At 35.1% G+C, this 15,379-nt stretch overlaps 1 protein-coding gene across 1 annotated transcript in view; it reads left to right on the top strand.

Annotated features, from left to right (window-relative positions):
• Nucleotides 1-11,852, top strand: part of tial1 (TIA1 cytotoxic granule-associated RNA binding protein-like 1) — a 23,585-nt gene extending 11,733 nt beyond the window's left edge. The window contains exons 6-12 of the mRNA XM_015380895.1: nucleotides 1,997-2,072; nucleotides 2,291-2,399; nucleotides 4,941-5,036; nucleotides 5,161-5,245; nucleotides 5,382-5,505; nucleotides 7,099-7,241; nucleotides 10,399-11,852. Coding sequence (XP_015236381.1) covers nucleotides 1,997-2,072; nucleotides 2,291-2,399; nucleotides 4,941-5,036; nucleotides 5,161-5,245; nucleotides 5,382-5,505; nucleotides 7,099-7,241; nucleotides 10,399-10,510 — 745 coding nt within the window. The 3' untranslated portion in view covers nucleotides 10,511-11,852. The remainder of the gene's footprint in view (nucleotides 1-1,996; nucleotides 2,073-2,290; nucleotides 2,400-4,940; nucleotides 5,037-5,160; nucleotides 5,246-5,381; nucleotides 5,506-7,098; nucleotides 7,242-10,398) is intronic.
• Nucleotides 11,853-15,379: the final 3,527 nt, after the last annotated feature.

Here is a 15,379-nt window from a genome sequence, read left to right as displayed (position 1 = left end):
ATTAAGACTGACTTTAAACACCCCTGATTTAGATCAATATATATACATGTATTAAGATGATCCACATAAAAAATAAACCTAAATCTAAACTAAATTTGAGGTAAAACTCGAAAATTAAAGCATTTCTGGAAATGATTTTTCATTTTCAAATTTTACATTTCAAATTGAATTTTGGTATGTATTTGCTGGGGTAAATTTTGAAAAATAAATCTCAAATGTCTTTTTTTTCTTTTAAGTAAAAGGATGAGCAGTTTTGAAGAAGAAAATTAAAATGCAAATATGATTATAGATTACTAATTTCATTTATGAGCCAAATAATGCAGCCACATTCTTAAAATGAAAAAGCATTTCTGGAAATGCTTTTTCATTTTCAAATTTTATATTTCAAATTGAATTTTGGTATCTGTCTGCTGGGGTACATTTTGAAAAATAAATCTCAACTGTCTTTTTTTTTTTTTTTTTTTAATTAAGTAAAAAGGTGAACAGTTTTGAAGAAGAAAATGAAAATGCAAATATGATGATTGCTTACTAATTTCATTTATGAGCCAAATAATGCAGCCACATTCTTAAAATGAAAAAGCATTTCTGGGATTGCTTTTTCGTTTTCAAATTTTACATTTCAAATTGAATTTTGGTATGTATTTGCTGGGGTACATTTTGAAAAATAAATCTCAAATGTCTTTTTTTTTTTTCATTTTAATTAAATAAAAGGATGAGCAGCGTTAAAGAATAAAATGAAAATGCAAACAGGATTACTGATTACTTATTTTATTTATGAGTCAAACAATGCAGCCACATTCTTAAAATTAAAAAGCATTTCTGGAAATGCTTTTTAATTTTAAATATGGTAACGATTTGCTTCCATAAAATTTCACCCTCTGTTTCATCATGAAAGACGTCTCAGTTAGGTTTGTTCTTTCAGGAGATCAATAACCTTTAAAAACTATCCAAACGACATAAAGCTTCACATTTGTTCTATCGCAATAAAATCCCCCAAATAAAATGACTTTGTCATCAAACTTTTGCAAAGCAGTGTGTCTTGACTCGCTTTTTCTAACATTTTTAAACGATCGTATGGAGTGTTTTTTGTACGTCGGTCATATTTGTGAACAATATGTCTGCTTTTAACCAGCTCTTGCGTTTTATCCCCATGTAAAGAGGTGGTAAGTGAAGCGCCCGTCTCAGAGCAAAATGCAAGCATTGTGTATGAACCAGAGCCGCCTTTAAAAGTACTTCACAGTGAAGTAATAGCAATTTGGTTATTTTACAGAAATGCTGATAGGATTGGACAGCAGCTTGAAGGCTAACACCAAGGAGCTGTTCACTCTGGAGACTCAGATGTAGTTCTTCTTCCTCTATTCATTCAGTTTCATTCCCATATGTCTTTATTTGCAGATTCCATGTATGAATTATCTAGCCTATATAAACACCTCTGCTTCAACTGTCTCATTTTGATTTGTGTAGTGTTGTTTGTAGAACAATGATCCTCTTCTTCCAAATTTTCTGAAAATGTCAATTTCTTAAAATTCACAGCTGCCCAAAGTCCAAACGGCATAATGGTGGTAAAGAATTGACCAGGAAAAATACAGAAATCTGTTAACAGGCCACGTATGCCATTTAATTCCTTTTTTCTTCTGATATTTTCTATATACTTTTCTGTCTGTAGGAATAGAAGTTACAGCACATTTTAGAAATGCATGGTAATCACTAGCCTATTGCTGTGAGGATTGAGCCAACATGTGGTGCTCTAGTGGTTAAGATTTATTAAAACACCTTGAGATGATTTCAAGAATACTTTAGACTGCATGTATTTGTTCTTGTTTGTTTTTTTATTTTCAAGAAGTCAGCATTAAGTCATGAATTGCTAACATATTTCACTGTAAGACAGAGTAAAGGAGCTAAAGTTCATTGTGTTTTGCGTGGTTCCTTTTACTGTGAGAATTTTATTTCTAAAATCTGCTGATCTTATGTTTTTTTTTCTCACGTTTTCCTTCAGAGATGCTCGTGTCGTGAAGGACATTACAACTGGCAAATCAAAAGGGTATGGATTTGTGTCCTTCTACAACAAGCTGGTAAGGCTTCAGTGCAGGAACACAGACTGAAGGTTATGTCTTTCTTTTATTATTCTCTTTAATTGCTTTCACATTAATTTGATCAGTTGAAATTACAGACAGTTATAGTTGCACAGCACAGTTTCTTCATTGCCGCTGCCAGTTTAAGTTTTGAAGCATTGGGGACTATGGTGTCTTTTTTTCTGAAGAGTGGTACTGTTCCTTTGTCTGGATTACAGGATGCAGAAAACGCCATCTCACACATGGCGGGACAGTGGCTGGGAGGGCGCCAGATCAGAACAAACTGGGCAACACGTAAACCGCCAGCTCCCAAAAGTGCTCAGGACAGTAAGTATTAATGGCTAATCAACCCTTTTAAATTACTGTATACAAAAAGATGAGTTTCTAACTGTGCAAACTGGAAGATTTCTGATCAGTGCAATACAGCATTAACTATATATCATCCATAACCAGGTAATCTGTTTAATGTAAGTTTTTTTATTTTATTTAATAGATTATAGGTTAAACACCAAATAAATTCACTCAAAAGTAAAAAAAAAAATAATATGCACAGCTCAGAATTGTCTTTTATTTGCATTGATTTTTATCTTACATTTTTTTTGCTGCCATAGTGCTTTGGTTTTCACCAATAAAACCATAACCAAAGAGTCTATCACAGCAATTCCAAAAATGTAAAAAAAAAACAATCCACTAGCCTTTTTCAACCTCCAGCAGCTGCTGCGTTTGCAGCCCGTCAGATGCTCAGAAGTGCGTGACGCGCTGCTCCTGCTGCTCAAAACGCGCTGCGGGACGTCTGGCTGCGTGTTGATGCGCTTCAACCATTTACTTAGCGTCTAAACTAGCTGCTTCTGCTGCCTCTGCTGCTTTAGGTGTAAACGTTGCATAAAACAGCTTCTACAAGTATAAATTTATTTATTTATTTACGTGTTTATTTGAACAGGGACAGTGCACATTAATAAACATTTCTGTAAATGAGCCAGTGTTAGCTAAGTAGCTAATTTTCAACTGTAGTCCCTGGGAAAGGTTTAAAATGCCAACATAATAAAACAACAATATTTAAAATTAATGCAAACAATAAAATACATAGTTAGTAATCTACATAAAAGTTGGACATTGATCTGTAAAAAACAAAGACATTATTACAAATATAAGATTTAAAAAGCATTGACAAAAGTGCATCAGACAAATGTATATTGGAGTTATAGGTTTGATGTTTATATAGGGGTTAAAATTAACCCTATGCCAAATTATAGTAATGTTTATAAATGTTAATAAAAATAAAAATTCGTTGAGCCAGGTCATTTAAAACGCGTAACTTTTATGATCTTAAAACAACTCAATATCTTTATCATATAGTGGTACCCAGTCGCTCTATCTGGATTAAATACTTTCTGTGTGACAAAAACTCAGTTTTATGCAATAATCCTGTTTTGAGTTGCAGCGGTATAAATATGCTATCAAAAATTGTTGTGCCAGTTCATAGTTAAAAAGAACTCAGTTCACACAGATGAAAATGAACTAGCTCCCATTCATAGTTCACTTTTTCAAAAAGTTCACAAACCTATAAATGAACTAGTGCAAGTTCATTTGGGAAATGAAGCCACAATAGAATGATTCACACTTTTAATGTGTGATCATAATATATTGAGAAAAAAAACCCGGAAAATACTGGATGTGGAGTGAAGCCTTTATTTAGAAAAATTAAGCCAGAACTTCAGAAACATACAGGAAAGATCTGGATCATAAAATCATTCAGATTGTCCACTTAGCCATACTTACTGCGCACCACAGCCTAAAGCTTTATATTTTGGACGTGGCTGACGTACAGACTTGTTTAAATCCTGGTGGGCACAGTTTGCACAAAAATATGAGTATTTTTGTCCGAGTCCTCTTTGTTAGTTCTTTAAACTCTGCCAAGCGCTCTGCTAAACTGGAATCAGAAATACCAGGAGATGAGTATGAATGGAGCAGACTTGTTCTAGCTTAGACATGCTGATCTGTCAGGTTGTTTAATATATGTCCAGTAAAACCTGACGTTATCAAATGAAATGTGTCGCTATCAATTGAACGCCAGTGTAAGCTGCCTGTGTCACTCATTATTCTCAGAGTGAACGTTGCTTACGTTCATTACACTGCAAAACGGATCTAGAAAGAAGTAAAAAAGTTAGTTAAATCTGATTATTTGCCAATGGAATGAGTATTTTTACTCTTCAATTAAGAAAATTAGACAAGATTCACTTGAAATAAGACAATAAAATAGTTTTTTCTTATTTTAAATGTAAATTGTTTTGTTCCATTGGCAAAGTGTCTCACTTACCTCCTCTATTCAAGAAAAAATGCATTTACCGTAAATTCTCTAATATAGGCCCGGGCCTTTATTTCACTCAAGTGCATCGCGGTCCAGGCCTTTATTGGATAGAGGCCATTATTAGAGACCCGGCCGCTATTGGAATACAGGCCAATATTAGAGAATTTACGGTATTTAAAGAAAAGAAAATTACTTATTGAGATTTCATTTCTATGCAGTGTACTTTAAAACTGATCCGTTCAGTTCACCGTTCACTAAAAATAGGAACTCGTTTAGGCACAACACTGCTGAAAAACAAATTACTTTTGCTTAATTGAAAGTTAATGGAAAATAAAGGTTTTCATGAGGTTTAAACTGGAACGTGACTGAAACAAAATGCAGTGAATAACTGACCAAAAACGATCCATTAACCATCTTCCATCACAAAAGTATAAAATTTCTACTTTTAACCATGGCTGTTTAATTCAGTTTGGTCCTGATTCCCTGAGGAAGATGAATTATGAGTATTAAAACCAGGAATCCGCTTATAAAATTATTTGTTTTGTTTGTTTTTGTCTCAGACGGTTCGAAGCAGCTGAGGTTCGATGACGTCGTGAACCAGTCGAGTCCTCAGAACTGCACGGTGTACTGCGGTGGGATCCAGGCAGGACTCACAGGCAAGTATCAGATTCTTAAGCAGCCACTCTGTCATCGCTGTATAATTATAGACGTCTCAGCTATTTATGACATCCAGAAATCAGAATAACATTGTGTTTTTTTTCTTTGCTATGATTCTTTTAGAACATCTGATACGACAGACGTTTTCACCGTTTGGTCAAATCATGGAGGTCAGAGTTTTCCCAGAAAAAGGCTATTCTTTCATCAGGTAACGTCAGATTCCATGACACCGTTTAGCCTCTAGATGTCAGCAGCAGCACAGCAGAGAATTGCTGAACTATTATTTTCTCATGGGCTGTGTCTCCATTCACTCTCTGCTTTTTCTCATGCGTTTTGTTTTGAAGGTTCTCCTCCCATGACAGCGCTGCACACGCCATCGTTTCTGTAAATGGCACGGCCATCGAGGGACAAATGGTGAAGTGCTACTGGGGCAAAGAGTCCTCTGACATGGCAAAAAACCCACAGCAGGTATGTCAAGATGTTCTTGGCTGGTTGAAGGTTTGTTTTACAAAATGTGGGGGAAAAAGGGCTAAATATGACGGTGACTATAACAGAGATCCACAGCTCATTTATCCACAGGTTAACCCCCAGATTCCACTCCGTCAGCGCTCCGCTCCGCCCTGCTTACGTACGCCGTGAAGAGTACTTGTCTGTCATGTTGATCAATGAGAACTGTTCCACATCGACCGCTAATCATCTGCACGTTCCCGTCCATGTACGTCCATGCTCTGCTCCGCTCCGGCCAGGTCAAGATCGTTGAAGATCCCGTTTGTTAAATTAAAATATATGCTGATGAAGGTTCTCAGTCATCCAGGTCATAGTCATTCCGTAAAAATTCAAAAAATATCCACTGGACTTGGTTTCCAAGGTTTGAAGACGTTTCGCCACCTCTCCAGGAAGCTTTCTCAATTCAAATGTCTGGATCCGCAGTGAGTTTGAGTCTAAAATATAGTAACAATGGATTGGTAACTACAGATTGTTGCTTAATTCTTAGAAATTCCCAAAAACTACATTTAATTAAATGATTGGATACAAACTATTGTTATATTACCTGAACATACCAGGAAACGGATTTCTCATCTAAATCAATATATTTATTTTATACCGAGAGGCTTAAAAGTTTAACCGAATCCAGTCAAAAGAAATTCCTTATTGCAGGCTGGATGAAGAGATGCTGAGTTTGGAAGTAGAGAACAAACATAGTTCATTAAAAAAAAAACAATTTTTGATGATCCTAGTTTTCCCCGTTTCAAAAATCCACAACAAAAATAAAATATTTGGGGCAGAAACTGCACATATTCTGATGGGGAATATTTTACTATATCATATTAAATTAATCGTATTTTTCTGCATCTTTTGCTCCTATGAATTTAATTTAATATCGCGCATGCTCTTCTCAAACTCCGAGGAAGTCAGAGCGGAGCAAGACGGGAGGAACAGCGGAGGCTGGAGGCTTTGCTTTGCGAAGGTGGTCTGCAGCGCAGCGGGGCGGTTACGGAGTATGTGGAATCTGGGGATAACTGTTAGCTGTTAACTCTATAATTTGGCCCTTTTTGAAAGAGTGACAAGAAGAAAATTACACTTGAATACAAGCTAAACATCATCGTCATCAGAGTTAAAGGGAAGATGACTTGATCACGTCCCGTCTGTACTTATCTGATTGGTTCTAACCTGACTTCTAACTTAACTTCTAATCTGACTGTTAGCGCTGAGATAACTTTGTGACTTTTTTTTTAAAGCCAGCTTCCAAGTCATTAAAATCAGAGTCAAGTTTATTCCCAGTAGGTTTGCACTTAAAAGGAATTTGACTTTGTGTTGATGGTGCAGATAAATTAGATGTATATACAGAATACAGGATCTCTAGTTATATACAATATAAAACATACAAAATACTATATACAATATATAGTATACAGCTACATACTATATACATGGGAAGAAAGCATTATTTTCTCATCTTCATGTTGTATTAGTTTTGATTCTTGTTTAATGTGAAGATGCGGTCTAAGGATGAATGACATCAAGCGTTTCTTTCCCCCTTTTCCTCCCCATGTCGGGCAGGTTGATTACGGTCAGTGGAGCCAGTGGAACCAGGTCTACGGAGACCCACAGCAGCAGTATGGTCAGTACATGGGCAACGGCTGGCAGGTTCCTTCTTACAACATGTACGGACAAACATGGAACCAACAAGGATACGGAGTAGAGTGAGTCTTCTGTCAAAAAATCTCATTTACTTTTCTCTGGTTAAAAATAGTTGCTAGTGTGACCACCACAATTTATAAAAAACAAAAAAATGAATCCTTTCAAACCGTTTATTTCATAAATGATCAACCATGAGTTTAGTGATGATTATGGTATATATGTTTGCTATTTCAATTTATGAAACATCGGGAAAACAAACAAGCAAAAAATAAATATTAAGGTATTGTAGATTTTTTTAAGCTTTATTTTCCTGTTTGATTGTGGAAAAAATAATGTTTTAAAAATGATAAATCTTTACATTGAGTCTTATAAAAAAGGACTTAAATATACAACCAGAAAAAGCTGTTTCGGAGAAACAGCAAAGTGGGAATGCGTTTTTCTGCCGAATGGAAAAAAGAAGAACTAGAATAAAGGAAAAAACAGAAATTAGGTGAAGAACATTTGAAAATGTGATAGGAAGTAGGGATGGAACGGTTTATGAAAACCGTCCGAACCGTTTGGTTCGACTGTCTCGGTTCGGTTCATGCGCTGCTCCTTTTTCTCATAGGCGAAGCGTTTACACTCCAGAGCAGAACGTGGTGGTACTCCGACCAAAGCCAACCACCAGTAGTAAACAAGAAGAAGAAGAAGCGAAGCCGCTTAGCCGGGTGTAGCAGGAGAATAAAATTAGTTGTTGTGGAGAATTGTGTGGGTATGGCGAGTGGGAAAGAACAGGAGTTGGAAGACGCGCCAGCAGCACTTTATAGGTCTGCTGTATGGGACCGCTTTGCATTTAGAGTGACCTACGATGACGGCGGAAAGAAAGTTGTGGATAAAAGTGCAACAGTGTGCAAGCATTGTGCAACACGTTTTGTTTATGCTAACAGCAACATGACCAACATGTCATGCTAACCCCGAAATCCTACATACTCTGTCAGCGCTCCGCTCCGCTACAGCCTCCGCTGTGGCTCCCGTCCGCTCCGCTCTGAGTTCCTTGGAGATCATAGAGGGCATGCGCGAGATGATTAAATTCAAAGCAGCAAAACATGCGGAAATTATCCATGGTTTCTGCGAATCATTAAAAATAATTACAATTCATTAATTTTTTTGGATTTTTTTCATTAATTTAATAAAAAAAAAATTTTCATTAATTTTTATTTATTTTTTTTTTTTTCGGTGTAACAATCAACATATACCAAACCCAACCGAAAACCGTGACCACGAAACTGTGAACCAAACCGAACCGTGGATTTTGTGAATCGTTCCACCCCTAATAGGAAGTAATCAGAAACTTAAAAATGCAGAAAACAATTGAATCAGCTGAAGTTTTGTAGGGTAGAATCATTTGGCAGAATAATGGCAAAAAACAGACTCCTCTTTAAAGCAGAACATTTCGTCAGATTTGATTAACCAAAAGAAAAAGTCCAAAAGCATCCGTTTACCTTGAAGTTGACAGAAGTTGAACTGAAAATATTCTTTAAAAGACAAAGTCCTTTGTAGAAGGAAAGAGCAAAATTTGCAGAATGCAAAGAATGTGAAAACTGCTGTGTTGATCTATGATTAATACATCCAAAACTAAAAGATACCGAAACATCACAAGAATCAGCAGTTGTCGGTAAATAACAGTGCCAAGTTTTATGTTTCCTCATAGGGACATGGCCTAAAAAGGGCAGGCAGAAATAAATAGCGGTGAAGAAATAACAAGTGTAAAAAAATACAAAGGAAGAATAAAACAGCCAAAAATATTATAACATGCAGATAAATAAATACTTAAAAATATAAGTAATTACAAAATAAAGTTGAAGATTATAAAGGACAAAAAAATAAATAAGGTAAATATTTCAAAGGCAAATAAATAAAGAAGCAAATTAAAAGAGTTATATACATTTATGTCTCACTGTATAATTTAATTTCAACTTACATTTATTTGTTTATTGTATTTTTGGTGGTAATTCATTGTTTGCTTATTTGTGTATTGAGGATTTATTTATTTCTGTATTTATTTTTAAATATGGCAGAGTTGGTCCTCCATAGTGGCCATGGTGACGATATAAAAAAGAGAATTTTGAAAGATTTGTGTTTGAAAATGTGCTGTTTTGAGGCCCCCGAATGAAATAGCGGCTTTGACGAACCATAAATGATATTTGTTTTGTTTCTACACAAAAGGATGTTTCCATGGTAACAATGTAAAAAAAAAAAAAGGGGGGGAAATTTTGAAAGCTGCATATTTAGCTTACCTTCCCTGGAAATGCCTTTCCAAATTTGTCATTTTATTTTTTATTACTTATTACAAAGCAAAAATGCAGGCAATCCTTCCGCATTGATAATGGAAGCAAATGATTCAGTCCATTCTTTGAATCCTTTTTTCTCATTAGCCATCTTCCTTTTTTTCCCTTTGGGATCCATGGTCCGAAACACACCGGCCGCTTTGTTTGCCTGGCACCGCGCCGCGCTGGTTGCAAGTTATGACCACTGATCTCTATGGCTATGACGCAAATTATTGTTTAAATATATTTATTATTCAGACTTTTACAGCATTGGAAAACATAACTGATTTTTGTTTGACCTCCTGCACACCACATTAAAACAAATGGAAAAAATAGATTTTCATACATTTTTGAAAAAGCTCCAGGGAGCCGCAAGGTGGGGGCGCTAGACCTCCGATCTAGACCAACATATGGGTGTGGCTTTAAAATCACTTTATAAGTTTATTATTGCTTGTTTTGTTTAAAAAAAAAAATAGCAGACCTTTGAGTTCACACAATAATTTGGAGAAAAATTCAAACTTTTACTGATTCCTTTAATCCCTGACTCCTTTGAAGAACAAAGCTGATTTTCTTGACTGGGACTGCTTTGTTTCTGTACTGAAACTTTACAGTTTAACTTAAATAAACTTCTATTTTGAAGGAAACTTGCTCACCAAATCTAAAAAAACATAACTCCAACTTGAGTTATTTATTTTAGGAACCTAAATTTACATAGGCTTTACATTTAAACCACCTAAAAGAGCACAACTTGGTTAAACTTGAAGAAACCCTGTTTGAAAAAATACCCACTGGTGTGATGTAAAACTGCTTTAAATGTTTAATTTCTGTTTGAGACATGAAATAAGAAGTTAATGAGTCCAGTTTACAGTGCGGCTTATCCCTGAGTAACTGGGTTTCTGTCAACCTTTTGCAGGCAGTCGCAGTCATCAGCCTGGATGGGCGGATATGCCTCCGCACCGACGCCTCCCGATGCCGCCATGTCCAACGTTGGAAATTATAACATGGCCGGCTATCAGATGCAGTGAGATGGATCCGACCTAAACGGAGCGCCAAGGGAATATATACGGCACTTTTCATCTGAACAGGAGAAACCAATACAGCCTTTGTGGCTCAGAGTCGGTCCCTTTCAAACCCCCGACCCACAACTGGTTTATATTGTTTTAAAAACCTATATGGCAATGAAAAACTATTTTTTTGGATTATAAGAGAACGCCAAAGAAACTAACCTGGCCCAAATCCTGAAAAGATAAACCAAAGTATTTGGATCCTTGAATCTTAGTCGTTACCTTTGGAGGAAATCTGCTAATGTCTGAGTTTTCCAAACAGAAACACAGACAACAAAAACAAAATTGTTTTTCAAAATTTATAACTATTTTTTTCCAAAAGAGCCTCCAAATTATTCAGCAGCTCACAGGAATCTGATAAGGATGAAAACCTAAACCTGAATTATTCTTCCACTTTGGAAGAGTTTTAAAAAAATATATTTGAATTAAAATTTACCAATAGTTCTGTGATATATATATATAATTTTTTTCTTTAAAGACAGGATAAACTTTCATATTAGTTTTCATCTTTAAGGTTAGTGTCTGAATGCTTTGTATAAATGAGTTTATAGGTAGACCAGCACTGAGCTTTGAGGAGAAATCAGCTCCATGTTGGTCTACAGCTTTAGCCTATAAAATGTCAAATTTAAATTGGATTTTTTTCCTCTAAATAAAGTTTGTATAAAAAGAGATTCTTAAAAAGCCACCTTGAAGAATTTTTTTTCTATAATGAGATGCATGTCACAGACAGTGACAGGTTTATTTTCAGAGGATGCTGCTGCCAAGTTTTGAATTTCTGGAGTTAAATCTGAAAATAAAAGGCTTTATCTTTTTATAGTTCCTGTAAAAACATTAAAATGGGTGAAAGTAACTTTAAAAGTTGGTGAGAGGATTTTTTTAGATTTTATTTTAAATGGTTTAAAGCACTTCTTTCTTTTCTCGGCTCCTTTACAGGTCTTCATTTCTGGTTGGTAACAGGATTTATTAAACTTCTTTTTTTAATCCTCTCCACCTTGGGTAACTTGTTCTGATTTAAGACATTTCTTATATCAGAATATTTTTTTTGTATCCTGCTGTTTGGGTTTTATTTGTCTGTGTGATGTGTCAGAATTTAAAGGGCATGAATCAGCATTTTGTTAAGTTTTTCTTTTAACTCGTTTTTAGATTTCTACCTCCAGATTGATTATGACTTCCATGTTAAAAATTAAAGAAGACACAAACAAGCAAGAGCGCATTCAAGAGTTGCTAAAACATGTTAAAAAAGTACATTTCATCCAGGAAAAATTTAACACTGGTTAATCTGAATTTAAAACTTTAAAGTGAAAATTTTAATGGATTTTTTAGCTAGGTCTACCTAACCAACAGGCACCCTACTTTAGGATTTAAAAGCTCTGTGCGGTCAGGCCGGTCTGTCGGTTTGTACATAACGATCTTAAAGATTCTTGTTACAAAAATCCCCAAATTAATTATGAAAGGAATTAAATTATGAAAACCTCTGGGTCTCTGAGCAAGACCCTTAACCCCACACGACTCCTGGGCGCCCCATGATGGCAGCCCACTGCTCCCTAAGGGGATGGGTAATATGAGATCAATAAAGATCAATTATAATTTAGATAAAACCGTCATTTCAGCTCCTGCTCTGACAGGCATTGATAGGTACATGTTAAATATCCGAGCCATACAGTTATATGCTAGTCTCACGTTTATAAATTATCATACATAAATTATCCATCTTCCAATGATGACAGTAAAATTCATTACAGTAATGTATTTTTGTAAATAAAACAAATATTCCGGGTTGGATGGCTACTGAAGCTAATTATCAGGGTTAAACATCAATGGGTAACAGTTTAGTTTTGTAAAACCAGAGGATAGATAATAAGAAAAAATTAAGAATTATTTGATCAAACTTTATGCCTACAAGCAGCCGTGGCTGCCTTGGTCTGGCTGTTAACTCCCTGCTCAAGGGAGAGTGTCAGCTTCAGTTAGGTTTATGTTTTATACATTTAATTCAGTTTGAAACAGCTGATAAACCAGCTTTTAAACCAAGTCTGTCTCATTGTAATTATAAAACAGCTGCAGTTAAAGTCCCTTTAAAATACTTTTCTGCTTTGTTAAACAACTGGAGGGCTAATGAGGAATGAATATCTGTTCATTTTGAAATGTGTAGACTTTAAGCTTCTAATAGGACATGCCCTTTAAAAGCTCTTTCCTGTCTGCTGAACAAAATATTTAGTTTCTTTTGAGTTTGGAGATGAAACGGGGAGTAATATTTGTTGAGTGTGTAAATATCAAACTTTGATCATGAACCTCTATTAAAAGAAAATGTACATAATGTTGGTAAAACTTAGGATTTCAGTCTCTTTGAATTTTAGCAATATATTTATGAATACGCCTTAAATGATTTGATAATAAAAGTTGAACAGTTTTTTTGAAAAATATCAAATTTTCAGCTTCGTTTCCCCACCTTTGATCTTTTTTTTTTTTTTGTGCCATTTCCTTTGTGCACCAGGAAGGAGATACTCTGCAGAAACACTTCTAATGTGGAATGTAACGACAACCTCCTTTGTTGATAATTGGATCTGCTGAAGCCATGTTGAAAAATAATGCCAACTCCTTTTAGAAAAGAAAAGTCACTTCAAATAAAGAAGCATTTGTACCTCGTCTGTGTGATTTATTAGACAATGATTAGTGACAGCAAAGCAAATACACACAAAAAATGAATTTATGCAACAGCTAAACACTTCAGATATTTCACGTTTATTTACACACCGTTAAAATATCCTGCATCTGATTGTTAAATACTCAAGATGTCAGGTTCTCTGGATTACATTACTCCTACACTGGAAAAAAGATCTAGAAATAAGTAAAAATTTCTCAAATTAAGTTAATTTACCCTTAATTTAAGTAGGTAAATGAGATGATTTGCCAATTGAATGAGTATATTTACTCTTCAAATAAGGTATTTAGATAAAATGCATTTGAAATAAGACAATGTAATTGTATTTATTTTAAATGTTAATTATCTTGTACCTTCTAAATTCAAGAACAAATGCACTTATTTTATGAAATAATGACTTATCTAGATTTAGATTTTTTCCAGTTTAAAATAAAATGGCTAATCTCTATGTGGAATTAAGTGAAATAGTTTATTTTTGTTTCTCTTGTGATTACATTTTGATGTGTTAAAAATGAGAATAATGCCAGGATTTTGAAGCACACAATGTGAACTTATATTTTTACACTAAGGTGGCTTGGCCGGACCTTGACCTTTGACCTTTTCGTAGTTTTTTCTTCTTTTATACTGTGATTGACTTACTTTTTGATTTATTTAAACCCAATTGGCTATTGGACACACAGCAGAGACTGATCATCCCTGTCTGGGCCGTCCTCGAGTGAGGGTGATGATGTGTTCCAAAAATTCTTACTATTTAGTTTAGAATATTTTGAAGTGTCCTTTCTACTTTCACAAAATGATCAACGCCTACCTTAATTTTGTACTCTGACTTTAACCTTGTGGAGGGATTTGGATTGTATTAGGACCTGTTAAAGGGCCTCTATACTTTCCTATTCTTAAAACTCCATACAACAATAATTTTATTTATTTTTTTAAGGTTGTTTTTTTAATATGTGCTACCTACCTGGGCTAAACAAAAGGAGATGAGCTCTTGAGTGACATGCGTCGTTCAGTGCCTTGCCTTCGACTCCCTAAACCATACCTTTTTCGCTCAATGGACTGAATTAGGTTGAATGTCATCGTGTTACTAGTCCTGCATTTAACCTATAGTGCAGGGGTCACCTACGTTTTTTTAAGGCTTAAAGCTTCTTCATGGATACTGAGTCATAGGAAGAGCTTCCAATACTGACCTATAAATGGAGGAGTCAGCGTTCACCTAAACTTTAAGCATGATAAACATATTTTTGAAGTTCTAATTTTTTTTTTTAGATATTTTCATTCTGAAATCTATAAATGCAAGCATGGTTAAAAAAGAAGAGCATCAGAAATAAATACATTTCTAACTCAGACCAGTGGTGAGTTTTGCCGTTTTCAGGAGACACTGAGGGCACACCATGTGGTCCTGGAGGGCCCCTTGGTGCCAGTGTGCACATCGTAGGTGACTTCTGCTATAGAGCAATAAACTCACTTCTAAAGCAACTTGATCAACATATTTAGCAACTAATGCATTGCTTAGTTTTATGCTGTAACAATATTTCTTTTTTTCCACCATCCCCATGTTTAGGTATTTATTTTGCAACACAGATGGTACACAGATTTACAGCCACCAAAGAGAAAGCCTCTCTAAACAGTGATAAAAACTAATTACAAGGAAATAAAATCTCTTCATTAGATGAGTATTTGCTTGTGTTAACACCCCAATATAGCAGGACGTTTGACAGTTCTGTTGAAAATATGGAAAACAGTAAATGGTATCCTTAGAGGAGCAGCTACTGCTGCCTATCAATCTGTGAGGTGTTGTATCGTTACTTCCATGATATCTGAAAAAGTAGAAATGTCATCTCAAACTTTACAGGAATCAGTATTGAATATTATTTAATGACAGGATTGTTAGAAAATAATTTATGTTATCTTGCTAGAAAGGTTTGGAAGCACAATAATCTCCATCTGATAAGTCTTATTATTTGGAATCAGACTATGATCCCCTGAGCTATGCATGTTGGAATGATAAACTTAGGTCCTTTTGAAGCCTCGTCTTCGCTTCATTGCTTTAAATTTCTCATTTATTAGTCTGTCTAAATAAAAACAATCCAGAAATAAGCAAAAAACTCTTAAATTAAGTGTATTTACCCTTAATTTGAGTAGGTAAATTAGATAGTTCCTCAATGGACTGA

Source organism: Cyprinodon variegatus, unplaced genomic scaffold (genome assembly GCF_000732505.1).
Source record: "Cyprinodon variegatus isolate N-32 unplaced genomic scaffold, C_variegatus-1.0 Scaffold11, whole genome shotgun sequence".
NCBI lineage: Eukaryota > Metazoa > Chordata > Actinopteri > Cyprinodontiformes > Cyprinodontidae > Cyprinodon > Cyprinodon variegatus.
This window is presented reverse-complemented; position numbering and strand designations above follow the sequence as displayed.